This window comes from Cebus imitator, unplaced genomic scaffold (genome assembly GCF_001604975.1).
Source record: "Cebus imitator isolate Cc_AM_T3 unplaced genomic scaffold, Cebus_imitator-1.0 Scaffold19, whole genome shotgun sequence".
In the NCBI taxonomy this organism is placed as follows: domain Eukaryota; kingdom Metazoa; phylum Chordata; class Mammalia; order Primates; family Cebidae; genus Cebus; species Cebus imitator.
The window spans coordinates 9,657,762-9,675,093 of NW_016107334.1; the positions used below are offsets into that span (position 1 = coordinate 9,657,762).

Consider the following 17,332-nt stretch of genomic DNA (forward strand, 5'->3'; position numbering starts at 1 on the left):
CCAGGATGGTCTCGATCTCCTGACCTCGTGATCCACCCGCCTCGGCCTCCCAAAGTGCTGGGATTACAGGCGTGAGCCACCGTGCCTGGCCAGACTTCATTCTTAAGTCATGATCTCTTTCTCTCTCTCATACATGCACGCGCGCGCGCGCGCGCGCACACACACACACACACACACACACACACACAGAATGTGCTTTAATAAAAAAGAATGGATTCCATTCCATTTTAACCCAAAATAAGGCCAGACTGATTAAGATAATTGAGGAAAGAGGACAAATTTAAAAACTAAATATAGTTCCTTGCAAATGACTATTCAATTGCCAGTAAGATGTTGAATGTTCTTTTCTGAATCACTCTAATTCAATGTACAGTACAGCATGTACTGTCTGGGAAGAAGTTCAAATCATAAATACTACAGGGAAATATCTAATAACTTGGAATGGCCTTTTTCAAGTGGCTAATAAGCTCTTAAACACTGCAAAAATGTTAAATCTGCTGAAGCAAAAGCTCTGGGACGAGCCCACTTCATTGCCAGCCCCTGCCTCCTTGCTCCAGGACTACCTGGGGCTGGACCTCAAGGGTCTCAGCCCGCAGAACTGCTCTTTGGATGCTGAGTGATGGGGAGGCCTCTTCCCTGCAGACTCTGGTTAGCAAGGTGAAGGCCGCTGGCCACAGACACAACAGCTGAGTTGATCTGTGATTTCTGCCTCGTCTGCCAATGTCAGGGCCAGGTTTGTCGATGTGTTTGTGTTGGTGTGTGAAATGCTGGGCAGAGGCCATCTGCCCTGCATGTCAGACTCCAGATTCCATATGGTTACAGGAGGGTTTGGGAGAAGTATTCACAGAGTAGGATTAGAATAAAGAGGTGCTAATGGTGTGCAGTTGGGAAGGCAAAGGAAACCGTCATGAACTCAATGGAAAAAGGGTTGAAGAAAGTTAAAGGGAGATCAGGAGAAATAAAGTAAAGTATCAAGAAAAAAGACAAATATCTCTGCCATTTTAAAGGTCAAAGGGTAACAATAACACAGAAAGGCTCTTTCACCCTGCCAGGTTCAACAATGGGTTGCATTATGGCTTCTTTAATGACGTTCGCACCATGGGATTCCTGGGCTCTTCTTCCAGGTGACAGGCTCTCTCCTCCACTCATGCCACCCCATCTGAAACAGCCGTTTGTAATCCAGACCCTACACATCTCCACCTCACCCCTTACCCAGGGCAGTTTTTACTCGTGTGCTCAATTTCCTATTTTCTGCCCCTCATATCCTAAGGTCAGGCTTTCTCCTTTTCTTCGCTTACTAGCCTGAATCCATGTAACCACAGGTTCTTATGAAAGACTCATGACAACTAGATCACGCTATGCAATAATTCAGTTTATCGTCCAAATATGTGTGTATGTGTGTGTGTGTGTGTGTGTGTGTGTGTGTGTGTGTGTGTAACAGCTGCACAGAAGTCCTCCCTTATCTGTGGCAGATATGTTCTAAGGGCCCCAATAGATGCTTGCAACTAAGGTTAGTACTGAACCCTGTATATACTATGCATGGATTTATTTCCTTCTCTTCTTCACAATTTCATGGATAGAAGATTCATTTACCATAGATCTGGGCAACCTCAGCATACAATTCTTTTTCTTTCCTTATTAAATTGAAGACTTTTACCTTTTTACTTACAGGATGCATTTTACAGCCTCTCCGCAGCACATCTGAGTTGCCGGCATCACCACTCTTGTGCTTTGAGAACATTATTAAGTAAAACACAAGAACTATGACACCCAATAGCCGATCTGCTAACTGAGATGGCTACTGAATGACAAACCGGCAGGGAGCAGAGACGCTGTGGATCCCCTGGACAAGGGGATGACTCACGTCCTGGGCAGGACAGAGCGGGACAGTGTGAGATTTCATTACACCACTCAGAACAGTGAGCAACTTGAAAAAGATGAATTATCTCTGAAATTTCCCTTTTAATATTTTTGGGCAATGGTTGACCATGGGTAACTGAAACCACAGAAAGTGAAACTGCAAATAAGCAGGGACTACTGTACTTAACACATACATATGTATATTGTGTAGGTAGATACATTTACGTGTGTGTATGTATTTATGCATGCGTACGTGTGCATAGATCTACCTTGTTAGGATGTGCAAGAGTTTTAAAATCTATTATCAGATCATACAATTGTTTAGCCAAACAATCAATCCTCTGTGATGAGTCAGGGCACTCATACATCCACTTTAAGAAAAAGTACAAGCTCAGATGGTTCAGAATAAACAAATAAACAAATTAGCAAACAAAACCAGCCTAGGGCAGGCATCCAGGCACTTCCTGTCTAAGGCAGATTTTAGGTGCTATTTTCTCTTGTTTTTCAACTTCATTTTCTTCTCTGCTCTAAGTAATTCCACTCATTCTTTAAGTCTGATTCACATGATTTTACAGTCAGGAAGGGAGTGGAAGGAGGTGGGAGAGAGAAGTGGTGGGGAGGCAGAAACCAAATATTTATCAAGTTACACAATAAAACGAAATTCAGTATCCTAATGTGCCCTCCTTTGTATAATAAGAAAGTACATTCCCTGAGCTAATACGGGCAGAGCTCAGGCTCATGCTCAGGGTGTGGTCCTGGTATCTCAGTGGGCAAAACGAGAGTAAGCGATAATCCAAAACAGAGGCTGCAAACTCCTGTTGGGCTCAGTCTGGCCTGTGGGTTATTTTTGTACAACCCAAGAGCAAGGGACAAATTTTACATGTTGTAAAGGATTAAGACTCAAAGAAAAAAATGTGCCAGACACCACATGTGGCCTTTGAAGGCAAAAATATTTGTTCTCTAGACCTATACAGTCGAAGCTTGCTGATCCCTGTTCTACCGAGATACTAAGAACGTGCTTCTGAAATTGCTTTTAGTCTGAAGCGTATTTGCTTGAACTTGGCTTAAACGTGGCAAGACTGCAGGGCTATGGTCCGTCAAAGAACTTTCTGTAGCGATACACACACATGATGTTATCTACCGTAGGCTTAGCACAGCTCCATGGCACTTGTGTAGAGTTTGCATTCATGTTTGTTTACGTCACTGTTTTGCAGGTGCTTTCCTACATGATTTTCTGGTTTGCGTTTTGCAGTGCAGCAAGGTTCCCTCGTAGAAGATACATGGGAGGTAGAATCATGACTGTCCCACTTGTTTTAACGACCAGAGGGCTTTGTTATGGCACTTTTCAATCTAGTTGAAATGTGAAGATGTGACCCGATTACCTCTCAGCTGTCTTTCACTAAACCTGGGAAATTTCTGGTCACTGTTTCTTCAGTAATTACTTTCTGCTCCATTTTCTCTCTCTTCTCCTTCTGTGACTCCAATTACCCGTATGTTAGAATGCTTGATACTGCACCACAGGTAACTGAGTCTTGCTCACTGTCAATAATGTCTTCTTCCCATTTTCTAGACTGAATAATGTCTAATCCTCTATCTGTAAGTTCACTAATCTTTCGTCATCTTATTCCATTGTTAGATCCATGCAGTGAATTTTTAAAATTTCAGATATTGTATGTTTTAGTCCTAAAATGGCTTTATACAGTATCTTTTTCTTGTGAGATTTCCTATGTGTTCTGTGACTATGAGCACAGCTTTCCTTTTGTTTCTCAGCATAGTTACAATAGCTGCTTTAACATTCTTTTCTTCTAATTTCAACAAATGTGTCCTCTTGCAGTCACTCTCCATTAGCGGCCTTCTCCTCTGAGTATGGATCTGTTTCCCTGTATGACTAGTAATGTTGGATTGCACCCGGAACACTGAAGGATAAATTAATGAACAGAAGTGCTGTTCAATAGAAATAAGATGAGAACTCCATATGTCATTTGGACTTTTTTTTTTTTTTTCGAGATGGAGTCTGGCTCTGTCACCTAGGCTGGAGTGCAGTGGCACAATCTTGGCTCACTATAACCTCTGTATCCCAGGTTCAAGCAATTCTCCTGCCTCAGCCTCCCAAGTAGCTGGGACTACAGGTGCACACCACCATGCTTGGTGAATTTTTGTATTTTTAGTAGAGATGGGGCTTCAAGGTGTTGGCCATGCTGGTCTCAAACTCCTGACCTCAAGTGATCCACCTGCCTTGGTCTCCCAAAGTGCTGGGATTACAGGCATGAGCCCCTTCGCCTGGCCTGCTTTCTAGCTTTTAAACTCTAGTCTCCAGAGTTCATAACTGTAATCTGCAGGAGGGTTGGTCCAATATAAGCTACTCTATCACTACAGGAAGCAGGATCCTTAATTTTTAAACCTTATCCTTGGAGTTCCACAGGGGAGCCACGGCCTACTGTGAGAGGTGGAACAGGCAGTGTGGACTGGCCGACTCTGCCACATCACATGTGTGTCTCAACTCAATCACAGCAGCTCTCATTTCATCTGTTTCATTTTATTTGGTTTCTGTGCATAATTTTAAAAAGACTTGGGTATAAACATAAGACCTAACACCATAAAAACCCTAGAAGAAAACCTAGGCAAAACCATTCAGGACATAGGCATAGGCAAGGACTTCATGACTAAAACACCAAAAGCACTGGCAACAAAAGCCAAAATAGACAAATGGGACCTAATCAAACTCCACAGCTTCTGCACGGCAAAAGAAACAATCATTAGAGCAAACCAGCAACCAACAGACTGGGAAAAATTTTTGCAATCTACCCATCTGACAAAGGACTTATATCCAGAATCTAGGAAGAACTAAAACAGATTTGCAAGAAAAAAACAAACAAGCCCATTCAAAAGTAGGCGAAGGACATGGACACTTTTCAAAAGAAGACATACATGAGGCCAACAAACATATGAAAAAATGCTCATCATCACTGGTCATTAGAGAAATGCAAATCAAACCACACTGAGATACCATCTCACGCCAGTTAAAATGGCAATCATTAAAAAATCTGGAGACAACAGATGCTGGAGAGGATGTGGAGAAATAGGAACACTTTTACACTGTTGGTGGGAGTGTAAATTAGTTCAACCATTGTGGAAGACAGTGTGGTGATTCCTCAAGGACCTAGAAATAGAAATTTTATTTGACGCAGCAATCCCATTACTAGGTATATATCCAAAGGATCATACGTCATTCTTTTATAAAGACACATGCACACGTATGTACACTGCAGCACTGTTTCCAATAGCAAAGATTTGGAACCAAGCCAAATGCCCATCGATGATAGACTGAACATGGAAAATGTGGCACATATACACCATGGAATACCATGCAGCTATAAAAAAATGATGAGTTCATGTCCTTTGTAGAGACACAGATGAACCTGGAAACCATCATTCTCAGCAAACTGACGCAAGAACAGAAAATCAAATACCGCATGTTCTCACTCATAGGCGGGTGTTGAACAATGAGAATACATGGACACAGGGAGGGGAGCATCACACACTGAAGTCTCTGGGGGGGTGGCTAGGGGAGGGACAGCGGGGGGATAGGGAGTTGGGGAGGGATAACATGGGGAGAAATGCCAGATATAGGTGATGGGGATGGAGGCAGCAAACCACATTTCCATGTATGTACCTATGCAACAATCCTGCATGTTCTTTACATGCACCCCAGAACCTAAAGTACAATTATATATATATATATATAAACTTGGGTATAAAATAGTTTGAAAACAGAACTTGTTTTAAAATATGCTTCTGGAATGGAGCCCTAAGACCTTTTTGCTCAATCATGCTCTTGAACTCGTGCTGACCTCTCCTCCGTCATCTCTTATCCTGCTTTCTAGTCACTTGGCCAGGGCCAGGCCATCTTTAGTTGCCAGCCCATTAGACGCTGAATCTTTACAGCGGCAAGCCCTTCTTTCTGTGGCCCATGCATGCGGCTGGTTGACGGACTGATGGATGGGTTTGTGGTACGGCTGCTCATACCGAGGGTGCTCAAGCAGATTTCCTGCAGTGAGCTCTTCCTCCAGGCCTGCAGCATTAGGGTGGAATTTCATTCTTAATTTGGCAAGAAGCACAGAAGATCACTGAAACAAGCCTCAGCTTCTTTTTTTCCTTCCTGCCTCCTCTCTTTCTTACTCGAACACATTTTAAGAGTTTGACAAAACGAAGGGGTTGGTGCAAAAGATGTGAAGCTCTTGTACTAGGCAAGCGGCACGAACTGAATCAAGAAACCTAAAACACTGAAATATTAAGCATCCAGCCTAGTTAGAAAAGGTCAGCATGCCTTAAATGATACACAGAACCACAGAGCAAAACCCATTCACCTCAATTCAGAGCAGAACACAAGGCCGAGGGGTGGCACGACTTAAAGCAACAAATTCATCCGAGTCCCACTCAAATGACTCGAGAAGAGGAGCTCAGCTGACGAACCCATTTCACACAATTCAACTCGGCTGACAACCCAAGGAAGTTCACGCGGGTAACGTGGCCGTGACAGCTGGGGCTGGGATGGAAGTTCGGATGGAAGTTCTGATGGATGCAAAGACTAAACACATAGATCCACACTCATGGGCATGAATTGCAGCCACTGAAATAGATCAGCAGCAACATCAGCCCGTGTGCGCCCTTTCTCCTGGGCTCTCAGACTCCAACATTTGTTTCCTTCTCCACCAACACAAAGGAATTTGGGGGAACCAATGGGCACTGGTTAAAAGTATGTGGCGAAAGCTCTATTTTTGCCGTGAGATGTTACTAATGGTCTCCTACAGAATGCCTTCCAGCTATGGTTGTATTTCCATCAGCGTCCTGGTTCAGTAACTGGAAATTTGGTAATTCAAGCAAACACAAATCACTCATCAACAATAACAGAACACAGCACAGAGCAGCACTGTGACATTCATGGCGTGCCACCCCCTGCCACTGATGGTGCTGCTGCCCCAGACTCTGGTGGGTCCCAGCTACAGAACCCAGCTCCTTACCGTGACTGGCAGGGGTGCAAGTTGCACCTTCGGACCTGGGGCTCTGGGCGGCTTGCTTGAGGGCAGTCACTGTCATTCACCAGAGTTGTAGTCTTGTTGACAATCCGGGTGCAAGAGACGATGGTTTTGCGTTCCCCTGGAAACCAAACCAAAGGGAGCTGAGAGGCTGTGGCCGTACCTGCCTGGAAAGGCTGGGCTTGCACACTCGTGAAGGAAGGTTTGGGTGCTGCTGTTGGTCACTCTGTCACTTAAAGTGAATGCTGTAAATGTCGTGTGGGTTTTTAGAAAGGAAGAACTGCAATTTTAAGGAGGAGGGTGCAAGACACAGAAGGCAGAGTGGGGCCCTGGAAGATTCTAGAAGATCAGAATGCAGCAACACCTCAGATCAGCTGTGTCCTTGAACAGCTTGGGGTTCGTTGATTTGGGTCTTTCATTTCCAAAGACTGCTCATCTTTGTATCTGCTTGTTTAATATTTAAAGTCTCTGGAGATCTGGTCTCATTAAATACCTGCACATCAGCCCTCAGCAGAGAGTCCGGCTACCCATTACCGAACTCCTGCTTGCTGGGGACAAGTGGAGTACAAGGAGTTTTGTATGGAAGACATGCAGACCTGCATTCTCTGGACAGGCACGCCAGAGCCATTCTGAACTGGTCTAGCCAGCTGGTACTTATGGCTGAGCCCCACCTGCTCTTAGGAAGCTTTGCTATTCCAATGACCCAACTGGATGTAGCCCTTCTTCTGGGTGTTCCCAGAGCACCCAAATACTGCATGGCTATGCCTTTGTCAGGCAGGCTGAGTGACTGGGAGGGAGGAGGGTGGTCACTGCGGCCAGGGTGTCTGGGTTCAAGTTTTGGCTCTATCACAAAGAGCATCAGGTGACCACAGCGTCGCTAGCTGGCCAGCTAGCGACGCTGTGGTCACCATGCTTCTGTGTCTCAGTGTCCTCGAGCAGCCTGCTTTGCTTAACTTCCCTGTGCCTGAGGGTGCCTCAGGGATGATTAAAAGAAACAAATATATAGGGTGTCCATAGAACAGAGCCTGGCATGTGGCTAACACTTCATGTTAGCTCTATTACTGTCATTATTATTATGATTTGGGAAGAGTGACAATGAAAGATGGACTCGAGCACAGCTGTTTGGATCCTGGGCTCCCTGCTGGGTCTGTCTCCCGGGCAATTTGTCATGTAGGGATGACTCAAAATCATGGAGTCCTCAACTCCACCGTCAGCTCCTGCTGCCCCGAATGGCAGCCTCGGGTGAGTACAGAAAGCACAGGATTGCTTCCAGCTTTGGTGGCAGATCTGACCACTGTTAGGAAGCTGGAAGTCACCGGTGTCATGAAAGGACTGGCGCCCAGCCAACAGCAACAGAGCAGCCTGACCCTGACCCCAGGATGGCCTGCGAACTGTTCTATGTGGGTATGGTTAGCTCACAAGTTGTCCAAGAGGAAAACCTGGTTGGAATCAGAGGTAGAGCTGCTGGCTGGATGTGGACGTTGAAAGGCCATCAGCAGCTAAGGGCTCAGGGGTGGAAGGCCCCCCAGGGAGAGGTGCAGAGTGGAAGAGGCAGGGCTGACGGTGGCATCCAGAGGCTATGCCAGCTGCTGCGGGGCTGCTGCAGGAAGGGGCCAAGCACAGACAGTGAGGGCAGTTGGCCAAGATGCCCAGGAAGAAATTCCTGTGTATCTGTATCTCCTACCCATGAAAGACGGAAGGAGTCCTTTAAATGGTAAGCCATGCTTTACGTATTGACATCCAACAAAAGTTATCCAAGCAGCCAACAGGTGCTCAGGACTGGTGATGGCTGGGGCTATGTCCGGGGCTCCACTCCATCATCCAACTCTCAGAGTTGGCATACCAGAGTCCAGGTAAACCTTCCATCCCAGCTCTGTGCCCACTAAAATCCACCCACCCTGTGTTCCATCTCCCATAGCCCTGCTATGTGTCCTGTTAGGGTGACAAACGGCACTGTCTAAGGAACTGCTGGCTAAGAGTTCAGAACGGTGTCCTACTGCTGCCCCGACTAATGACACAACAAGAAACACAATGCCTTTTGTTTATATTGATTCTTGCTGTACGACAGGCTCTTGGGCTCACGCTGTGGACCCTACGGTGGGCATGAGGGACAACCAGCCTATTACAGAGGTGAGGGAATTTGGGGTAGAGAGAGGAAGTCATTTGCTGAGGTCGAGCAGGAAGCTGTGCGGTCAGAACTCACGCTCGGCATGTTTCACATGACTTACTTTTTCTTTCCATTGTACCCTGGAATGAGGCTACTGTGGCAAAGAGGGAAGGGAATTTGGGAGCAGACAGACACACGCTCTGGTGCCTCTCCAGCAAGTGGCAACAGTCGAAGGTCTATTCTGGTTATTCCCAGGGTCTGTCATACCTAAGACGTAGTCATACATCAGCCAAACCCTGCTTCACCCACAGGTCAGAGCTGGGGGGCAGTAGCATGGGCACGACCCTAGTGTGGGAGCTGGGAAGACTCGCCCAAATGTTCTGCAGAGAGATTTTCAGCAGGGCTTAAATTCCTGTGGAACTGCAGGTTACAGATTCCCCACTCTGTGTGCTGGCCACAGGCTCCTTTGTCCTTTCTCCAGCAAAGCCCCACACCGCGCAGGCCACGGCCATGGCCACTCACCTCCTCCGCACTGCACGCTGCACCCTTCCCAGCCGCTGTGGGTCCAGATGAACAGAGAGTCCTGTGATTTTTCTGGTTCACTCTGATTTTCAGCAGTGTAGTTTACGGGAACAGTGTATTCATAATGAATTCCAGAGTCTTGCTCGTGAAATAACAGCACCTGGATCAGCCGCAAAACAAAAGGGCGTTTTGAAAAGGAACGAAAGCCCGTGGGATTGCTGAATCCGCACACGCAGGCACGCGGCGGCTGTTTCTCTATGAGGGGTAACCAGCCCTCTTCTGAGGCTGTAAACAGGTTCGACTGAGGGGTGCTCCTTTATCTCAGCTTTGGATTCCTCAGGGACTCAACTTGCAAGTAGGGCGAATGCAAACCCACCCTTCCTACCCAAGAGAGGGAGCAGCTTAGACTAGGAGCAGCTCGGAAACCTCTCACTGCACTTTTCATGGAGAGCTGCTCCACGCAGAGAACAGTCCGCATTCCTGCATACTCACCCACGAAGCTGCCTTTGCAGATAAGACACAGATGAACTTTTGACTACACAGGCGATAGAACAAGTGGGGCTACTGTACTTCTCTGGAAACGAGCATCATCCTTCACTCCCTATAAGCAATCGTTGCCATGTCACCTGGTCCAGAGTCAGGGGTAAGGCAAGCTCAAGGAAAAAATGCAGCTCACTGCCGGGGGACTTTGGGGAGCATCTGTTTGGGGTTTCAAGGATGCAGGAGTCCTTTGCTGCCGTGGGATCCAGGAAGATGACTGTAGCCAAGGCTGGCAGGAGCCTGGCTCAGGGCTCCAAGCTGGGAGTGGGGTGGAGGTAGAGGGATGGGTCCATCACATTTTGTGGGAAACTATCATACAGCCTGGAGACCTCAGACCTGAAATCCTAGCCAGCATGAAGACACAGAACAGATGGGTCGGGAACGGCATGTGACAAGCCCTGGAAAGCAGCAGGTGCATGATCAGCCTTCTTTCTCTAGACATAATGGTGCTGATCAAGCCCTCTTACAGGAGCTTAATGTGGCTTGTTTGTGGCTGAGTCTTCAAGCTGAGCTTGGAAGCAGTAAGTGCACGGGGTCTAAGTAGCTGGCAGGTTCACTTTAGCCTGAGAAGTCTGAGAGAACGGGTCAGCAGTCACTAAGCCGAGGGTGCGCACAGCTCACCCGACTTGACTTGGCGCGGATGAGGTCAAAGTGTCCCAGACAATGGGAGCCACTGCCCTCCACGCATCTCTCAGCCCCTGAGGCTGCGCCGCAGGGTTGGGGTGCAGCGTGAAGAGCAAACCTAACCGCATCAACACCCACACCTGCACCACAGCAAGTTGCCAGAACATACTTGGAAAAATGCCTCCAGTTAGGAAAGGGAAACGCCAAGAAGCAAACTAGTCTTAGAAAGAGATCTTTATCATCTCAGCATGGGAATACGACTGGTGAACAGAGAATCCATATAAAACCAATTTCATGCAATTTTGTAGCCATGTATTGAGAGTGTGTGTGTGTGTGTGTGTGTGTGTGTGTAACTGGTTTCAAATGTAGGTCCCCATGACTCTCTGGGTGCTACTGATTCTGCAAACAATGTGTATACCCCAGTTTGGGGATAATGGCTTTCTTTATAGACGCAAAGGGGCACCTGTCATTTTCAGTTTTAAAATCTTGAAATGACAGTCATATTTAGAGAGAAAAGCCATCAATATTAAGCGAGGGCTGAAACTTCAGTCGCGGCAGCAGTTGCTTTCTTGGAGTTTTGTTTATCCTGGTCTGAATGAATCCAGGCTGTGTACTTCACTGGAATGGGCTAACGACTCGCTCAGTTTACAAAAGCTTTTGGTGAAAAGGGAAATACACTCACACTGCTGTTTGCTAGAGAAAGCAAATTCTCATGCTCACAGGCGAAGTTTCGGTAGATTTTATGTTTTGCCTCCTCCCTTAGTCCCTCTAAGTAACTGCTATTAACTTGGAATAGGAGGATTTGTTCTGACTGTACGATGAAGGATGCAATCTTATCTCCAAGAAATGACTTAGGCACACATTCTTGGGTCTCAGAAACCTACTTGCAGGAACGTATTTGCAGTGGATTTAGCAGGGTGAGCGGTGCGGTGGCAGATTTCCACATACTTTAGATTGTACATGGAAACTGCCTTGACTTTTTCTGCCCAGAAATTGTAATGGGGTTAACACCACTTGCATCCTTGGTGTCAGTGCTCCCTGGCAGAACCAGCCTCCTTAGGACACTCCCTGGGCGATGGCCAGAAAATCTTTTGGGTGTCAACTAACCTGGAATACTTACAGGCTGCCAGAGATCACAAATTAATGGGGAAGAAGAACTTCCACGGAGAGACTCTGGCAGGCACTGAGGGACAAAGTGTGCTTTGATTGCAGGGGCACAAGCTGCCACTGTCCTGTTTTTTGGGAAGGAGACACAGAATCAATGATGATGAGCTATCAGAAGTTAGCCATCAGAACTCCTGGATCTCGAGAAGGAAGCAGCGTGTTCCATTCTCTGGAGAAAAACATCTCTCTGACATGTTTAAAAGGCGATATCACTGATGTTTCAGTGGCTCGCGTGGAGGCCTCCCTAAGACAACAGATCAGGTGACGGCACCCTGGCCTGGCCCAGCAGCACACAGGTGTCTGGAGATCGCCGGCGGAGAATACTTGCATCATCTAATCCCACTTCCTGATTCCCAAACGCTTGGTGCAAGCTGGGTCTGTGAAATCTGAGGGATGCTGGTTTGGACACAGAGTCCATGTTCATTTCCAAAAGATAATGATATACACTCTGTGAGGGCAGGTCTATGTATCCCACCACCTGATGTAAACAGAGACTGTGAGTGGGGCTGTCTCTCAGTGAGGCCAAGTCTCCCTGGCTGCCGTCCACGTGGCTAAGCATTTCCTTCTTTGAGGCAGCTCCTTTTGAAAAAGATAGGAACTCTGCCAGGGAAGAGCCAGGAGAAGCAACGAGAGAATTCTGAAGCAGGAGGTGCAAGGGGAAAGAAAAGACTCCGAGAGGGGAGGGGCTGAGCAGCAGGGACCCCTGGAAGCTGGATGCATCTCCTGCCCCCAGGGTCCCAGGAAGAAGTCAACTGGACAGTGACCTGGTGGACCTCAGAGCCAGCAACCCTCAGACGCGTGCAGGAGCCCAAGTTACCATCAAGTGCAGCGGTAGTCTGGTTGGGCCCTTGGCAGAAATCTTCTCCCACAGCCCCCTTCTGACGTAGCGGACAGTTGTGCCTGCAATCTGGAACTCTCCGGGGAGCTCTATCTTCCAGTCACTGTTGATGGATCCCTTACCAGAGTCTTTGAGAGCTAGAAAGCAAATGAAGACCAAAGAATCAAGGGGCTGGGGATAGAGGGATCCAGTCTGTCTTTAAAGGGAATCTGCGGCCCCTGAGTGGGGCAGAGGTGTCCCCTTCCACAGGGGGAAGGAGGGAGGCCTGAAGTGAGAGAAGGGGAACACTCTGTGTACTGAGAACAAAAGCCTGGATCGCGGGGAGCACAGAGCTGCAGACCCACAGAACCCCCAGGGAGAGCTGTGGGATTGATGGGCACCTTCCAGCCTGGCCTCCGTCTCAAAATCAACTCAGATAGCTGGGGTTAGGGGTGGAGGGGCAGGGAATGGAGGTGATCACAGCCTGATTTCATTTCGTTGAACTTACCCAGTAGATGCTTTTCTGCGTGATGAATTCATTCCATTTTAATGTGTCCTAGGCTACAAAATAGGTTTTGCTGCTTTAGCAAAACTCGGCAGTTGCCCTTCCTATTACCTACCTGGGGCTCTCTAAGGAGAGCAGCTGGCTCCAGCACCTCTTCAGGATTTCATATCCCCACATGACTAAAGTGGACGTTCCTTCAATCAACACCCATGGCTCCATTAAGTATGAAAGTTTGGAAACCCTAGCCGCCCACTGATGTGGTGGTCACACTCGGCTGCTGTGGGCGAGCGGTGGCTGGGGGTTGAGCGTGGCAGGGGAGGGGCGCTCTCACACCCTAGCTCTGTGGGTTCCAGGTTCTCATGTTTCCTCACCCCCTTCTCTACCAAGGACAACTTGTGTTCAGGAGAGGCTGAGAATCAATGTGCTGCTGACTGGCATAAGCAGAAACTTGGTTTTCCACACGAGCCACGTACTGATTATTTTCTGAGGTGCTCGCTAGGACGTTTCTTGTGTCTTCCCACTTAGGGGTGAAGGCCACGTCATTCTCATGAGGACAGTGCTATGCAGTGACACTCTAGTTTGCTGTGGTTGTCATCTAGGAAAAAAAAAATCCCAAGGAACTAAAATCTATTCTGGCATTTTAGGAGAAGGTGGCAGATGACAAGAGGTGATAGCCAGCCTGTGTCATTTCCAAAAATGGGACCCCGGGGCACCCTCAGTCCTATGCCCACTCTCCCTGCACAGGCAGCCAGGGCCCCACGGACACCCTAAACTCACCTCCATCTCTCCCCCTGGGACCCTCCTCAGCCTATAATCAATGAAACCCGATTCTGTCGCATTCACGATTCTCTGCTTATTGAAGCCAGAAATAAAATGGCCACATTTAATACTCATTTTGGAAAATGAGAGTTGAAACCCAAAAGGGGTTTTGGTTACAGCTGAATTCATCAGCCTCAGGCTGGGCCAGGCTACAAGCAGCAAAGGGACACTGGCGGTCCACCGGCCTCAGGCCCCATCTCCAGGACATTACGGTCCCAGTGCTTGCTCCCCGCCAACACGGAGGAGACGCACGCACAGGACTTCTCGTGTTAGAGGAACTGCCAAGAGAAACAGGTTCCTCACTTCTACGAACTTTCCAGCAGAGCGGCTTCCGGTGGGGTCTCGTATCCAGGGTGGTTGTGAGAGCTGAGGATTACAGGACCCCAGGGACAGCTTAGGAAAGAGAACGTCCTGCCACTTGGAGCTGGCTGTTTCCCTTCCCACAGCTGAAATGTCCTGGCTGCAAAAGGCGGTGAGGAGGGTGGGGCGCCCCCAGTTTCCTCCCTTTTCTCTTCTTCTGCCACCATCTGCAAACCGCCATTTAAGGAGCACATTCTCTAGGCCGGCGCCTTCATATACTCTGACCCGCTTAATCTTCTCAACAACCCCCGAAGTCTTCCCTTCAGGGGCAAGGCAACGGGGGCACAGGGAAGCTAGGCACCTTACCCAAACCCACAAGGCCGTTCAGCTGTGGAGTGGAGACCTGAATCCAACAGACCAACGCCACTGCATTTACCACTCTGGCAACTCTCGATGCCCATTTCTTTAGGCTGTAGCATCAGTCTAGATTTTTTATTTTTTGAGGCAGAGTCTCACTCTGTCACCAGTTTGGAGTGCAGTGGTGTGATCTTGGCTCACTACAACCTCCGCCTGCTAGGTTCAAGTGATTCTCCTGCCTCAGCCTCCCAAATAGCTGGGACTATAGGCGCATGCCTCATATCCAGCTCATTTTTGTATTTTTAGTAGAGACGAGGTTTCACCATTTTGGCCAGAATGGGTTTGATCTCTTGACCTCATGATCCACCCACCTCGGCCCCCCAATGTGCTGGGGCTACAGGCATGAGCCACCACGCCCGGTCGCATCAGTCTAGATTTTTATGACTAATGCCGAAACATGCAAAGGTAAGGCCTGTTCTCAAAGAGGACAAATTCCAGGCTCTCATTGTTACGGGGTTTCATATTCCATATGCCCTTACAAAAATGACTAATCTCACGGGTTTCCAAAGCTTCTACTGAGCTAATAACACAAATACATACTTGGTTACATTAAGTATGAGTGAATACAGGCAGAGAGTGCACGGACATTCATTGTTCTTTCAAGCTCTCTGCAGATTTAGAAAACTGTCTCTTGCAAATGCACGTGTCTATCTGGATTTAGGATCCAGTGTGGGCTGGTGGGAAGGAGCAGACAGAAAAAAAACCAAGGGGCCAGAGTCCTTTAAGACAGTGGTCCCCAGGACTGGTTTCATGGAAGAGTTTTTCCACAGACCAGGGGTTTGGGGTAAGTGGGGAGGTGGGGGATGGTTTTGGGATAAAACTTTCTACTTTGGATCTCCAGCCATTAGATTCTCACAAGGAGTGCACAGCCTAGATCCCTTGCACGTGCAGTTCACAATAGGTTTGCGCTCCGATGAGAATCAAATGCCCTGCTCAGGCAGGTCATGCTTACTCATCGGCCACCCACCTCCTGCTGTGCAGCCTGGTTCCCAACAGACTACGGCCTGTTACTGGTCCATGGATGGGGCAGATGGGGAAGGCTTCCTGGGATAAGCCCCCTTTTAGCTGAGCGCATAAGACATGGGAGGAGACAAGGCCGCCTGCAGCGTGTGGCTGGGCATGGAGGCGGGACAGTTATTCCTAACCCTCAGAGGCCAGTATTGCTAAGATCGTTCCAGGCAGGGTGGTGCAGGGAGGAAGACATGGGGCCATGTACAGAAAAGAAAGTGGAAGGGGCCCTTTTTTTCACTGTTCGGAGGTTTGGCTGGGAAAGGAGGCAAGAGATGGAGAATGGCCTCGAAGGGTGGGAAGGAGGAAGGGGCCTCACTGCGGGGACAGAGGACACCCGAGCATGCTGAGGTGCCCTGTACGAAGGAATCAGAGACCAGCAATAATTTCCTTGAAGCTGTGTGCTGACCACAGTCACACCAGGACTCGTCTGTAGCATCCATTTCTCCCACAAAGAGCAGAGGGAAGCCGGGCAGCTGCTCTCCTCCTCACCGGGCCACTGGTGCTGGACAGCCGACTCCCATATCCACTGACCATCACCCCCCGGGCAGTGACAGACTCTGACACTGGCAGCCCCAGCTTCGTCCCTGGTTCGTGGCTTCTGTGAACATCCACTGTGCCTGTCACACGGCCTCTCTTTCTCCCTCTAAGCAGTGGTACCCAGGCTTTCTCCTGGGAACATGCTTTTCCTCCCGTCATGTGGGGCTGGACCCTCAATTCCACAGCTCCAGGCATGAGCCCAGCACCCAACCCCAAACAGGGGGACTTCTGTTCACCTTAGGGAAAGGCAGCTTTCCTTCCACAGGGTTTCCTGGAGACTGGACGTGAGCCCGGATCTGCTAGCCCACAGGAAGACACCCCCAGAGAGGACAGTCAGGATTGCCAGTGCGGAGAGAGATCATTTTTCCCGTGACATCATTTTAAGCCCCTGGATCCAGCAGTGCCTGAAGCTGATGCTCAACTACTAAGAGCTAGGTTTGGCTTTAACACATGCTTTTTGGAAGTCAGGTTAAAAAAATACTAATCACAAGGAGGGCAGAGAAGGTGAGGAAAGAAAATTACTATTATGACTTCCTAGAAATCAGCCCCAGATGTTTGCCACCAAGCCGAGTACCCCTGAGAGGCAGAAGGCCTGGAGTGTGCCACTCCATGCCTGCTTCAAATTCCCGCCAGGGCCTCTGCCTCTATCCCGGCTCTAACACCCCTATCCAAACTCTACCCCTATCCCAGCTCTAAAAACCCCGTTTCAGCTCTAAAACCCCCGTCCTGGCTCTAAATCCCCTATCCCGGCCCTAACCACCCCAGTCCTGGCTGTAAGCCGCCCCTGTCCTGGCTCTAAACCCCCCATTCTGGCTCTAAACCCCCCGTTCTGGCTCTAACCCCCTCGTCCTGGCTCTAACCACCCCAGTCCTGGCTGTAAGCCCCCGTGTCCCGGCTGTAACTCCCCCACTGTCCTGTCTCTAACACCCCTATCCCGGCTCTAACCCTTCTGAAGAGGTGGGCCTTTCCCCACCAGCCTTGTTTATGTATTTCTCTGGCCCTTTTTATAAGACGTTTTAAAGTGACTCTGAATTACAGCCTGCAAACAACCCCATTTCCATACCGAAAGTAAA

General features: G+C 48.6%; 1 protein-coding gene across 1 annotated transcript in view; it reads right to left on the reverse strand.

The window, feature by feature from the left end:
* Window positions 1–17,332, reverse strand: part of ADAMTS17 (ADAM metallopeptidase with thrombospondin type 1 motif 17) — a 331,102-nt gene that overhangs the window by 63,028 nt on the left and 250,742 nt on the right. The window contains exons 17-19 of the mRNA XM_017518719.2: window positions 12,671–12,828; window positions 9,526–9,685; window positions 6,882–7,017 (exon numbers count right to left, since the gene is read on the reverse strand). Coding sequence (XP_017374208.1) covers window positions 6,882–7,017; window positions 9,526–9,685; window positions 12,671–12,828 — 454 coding nt within the window. The remainder of the gene's footprint in view (window positions 1–6,881; window positions 7,018–9,525; window positions 9,686–12,670; window positions 12,829–17,332) is intronic.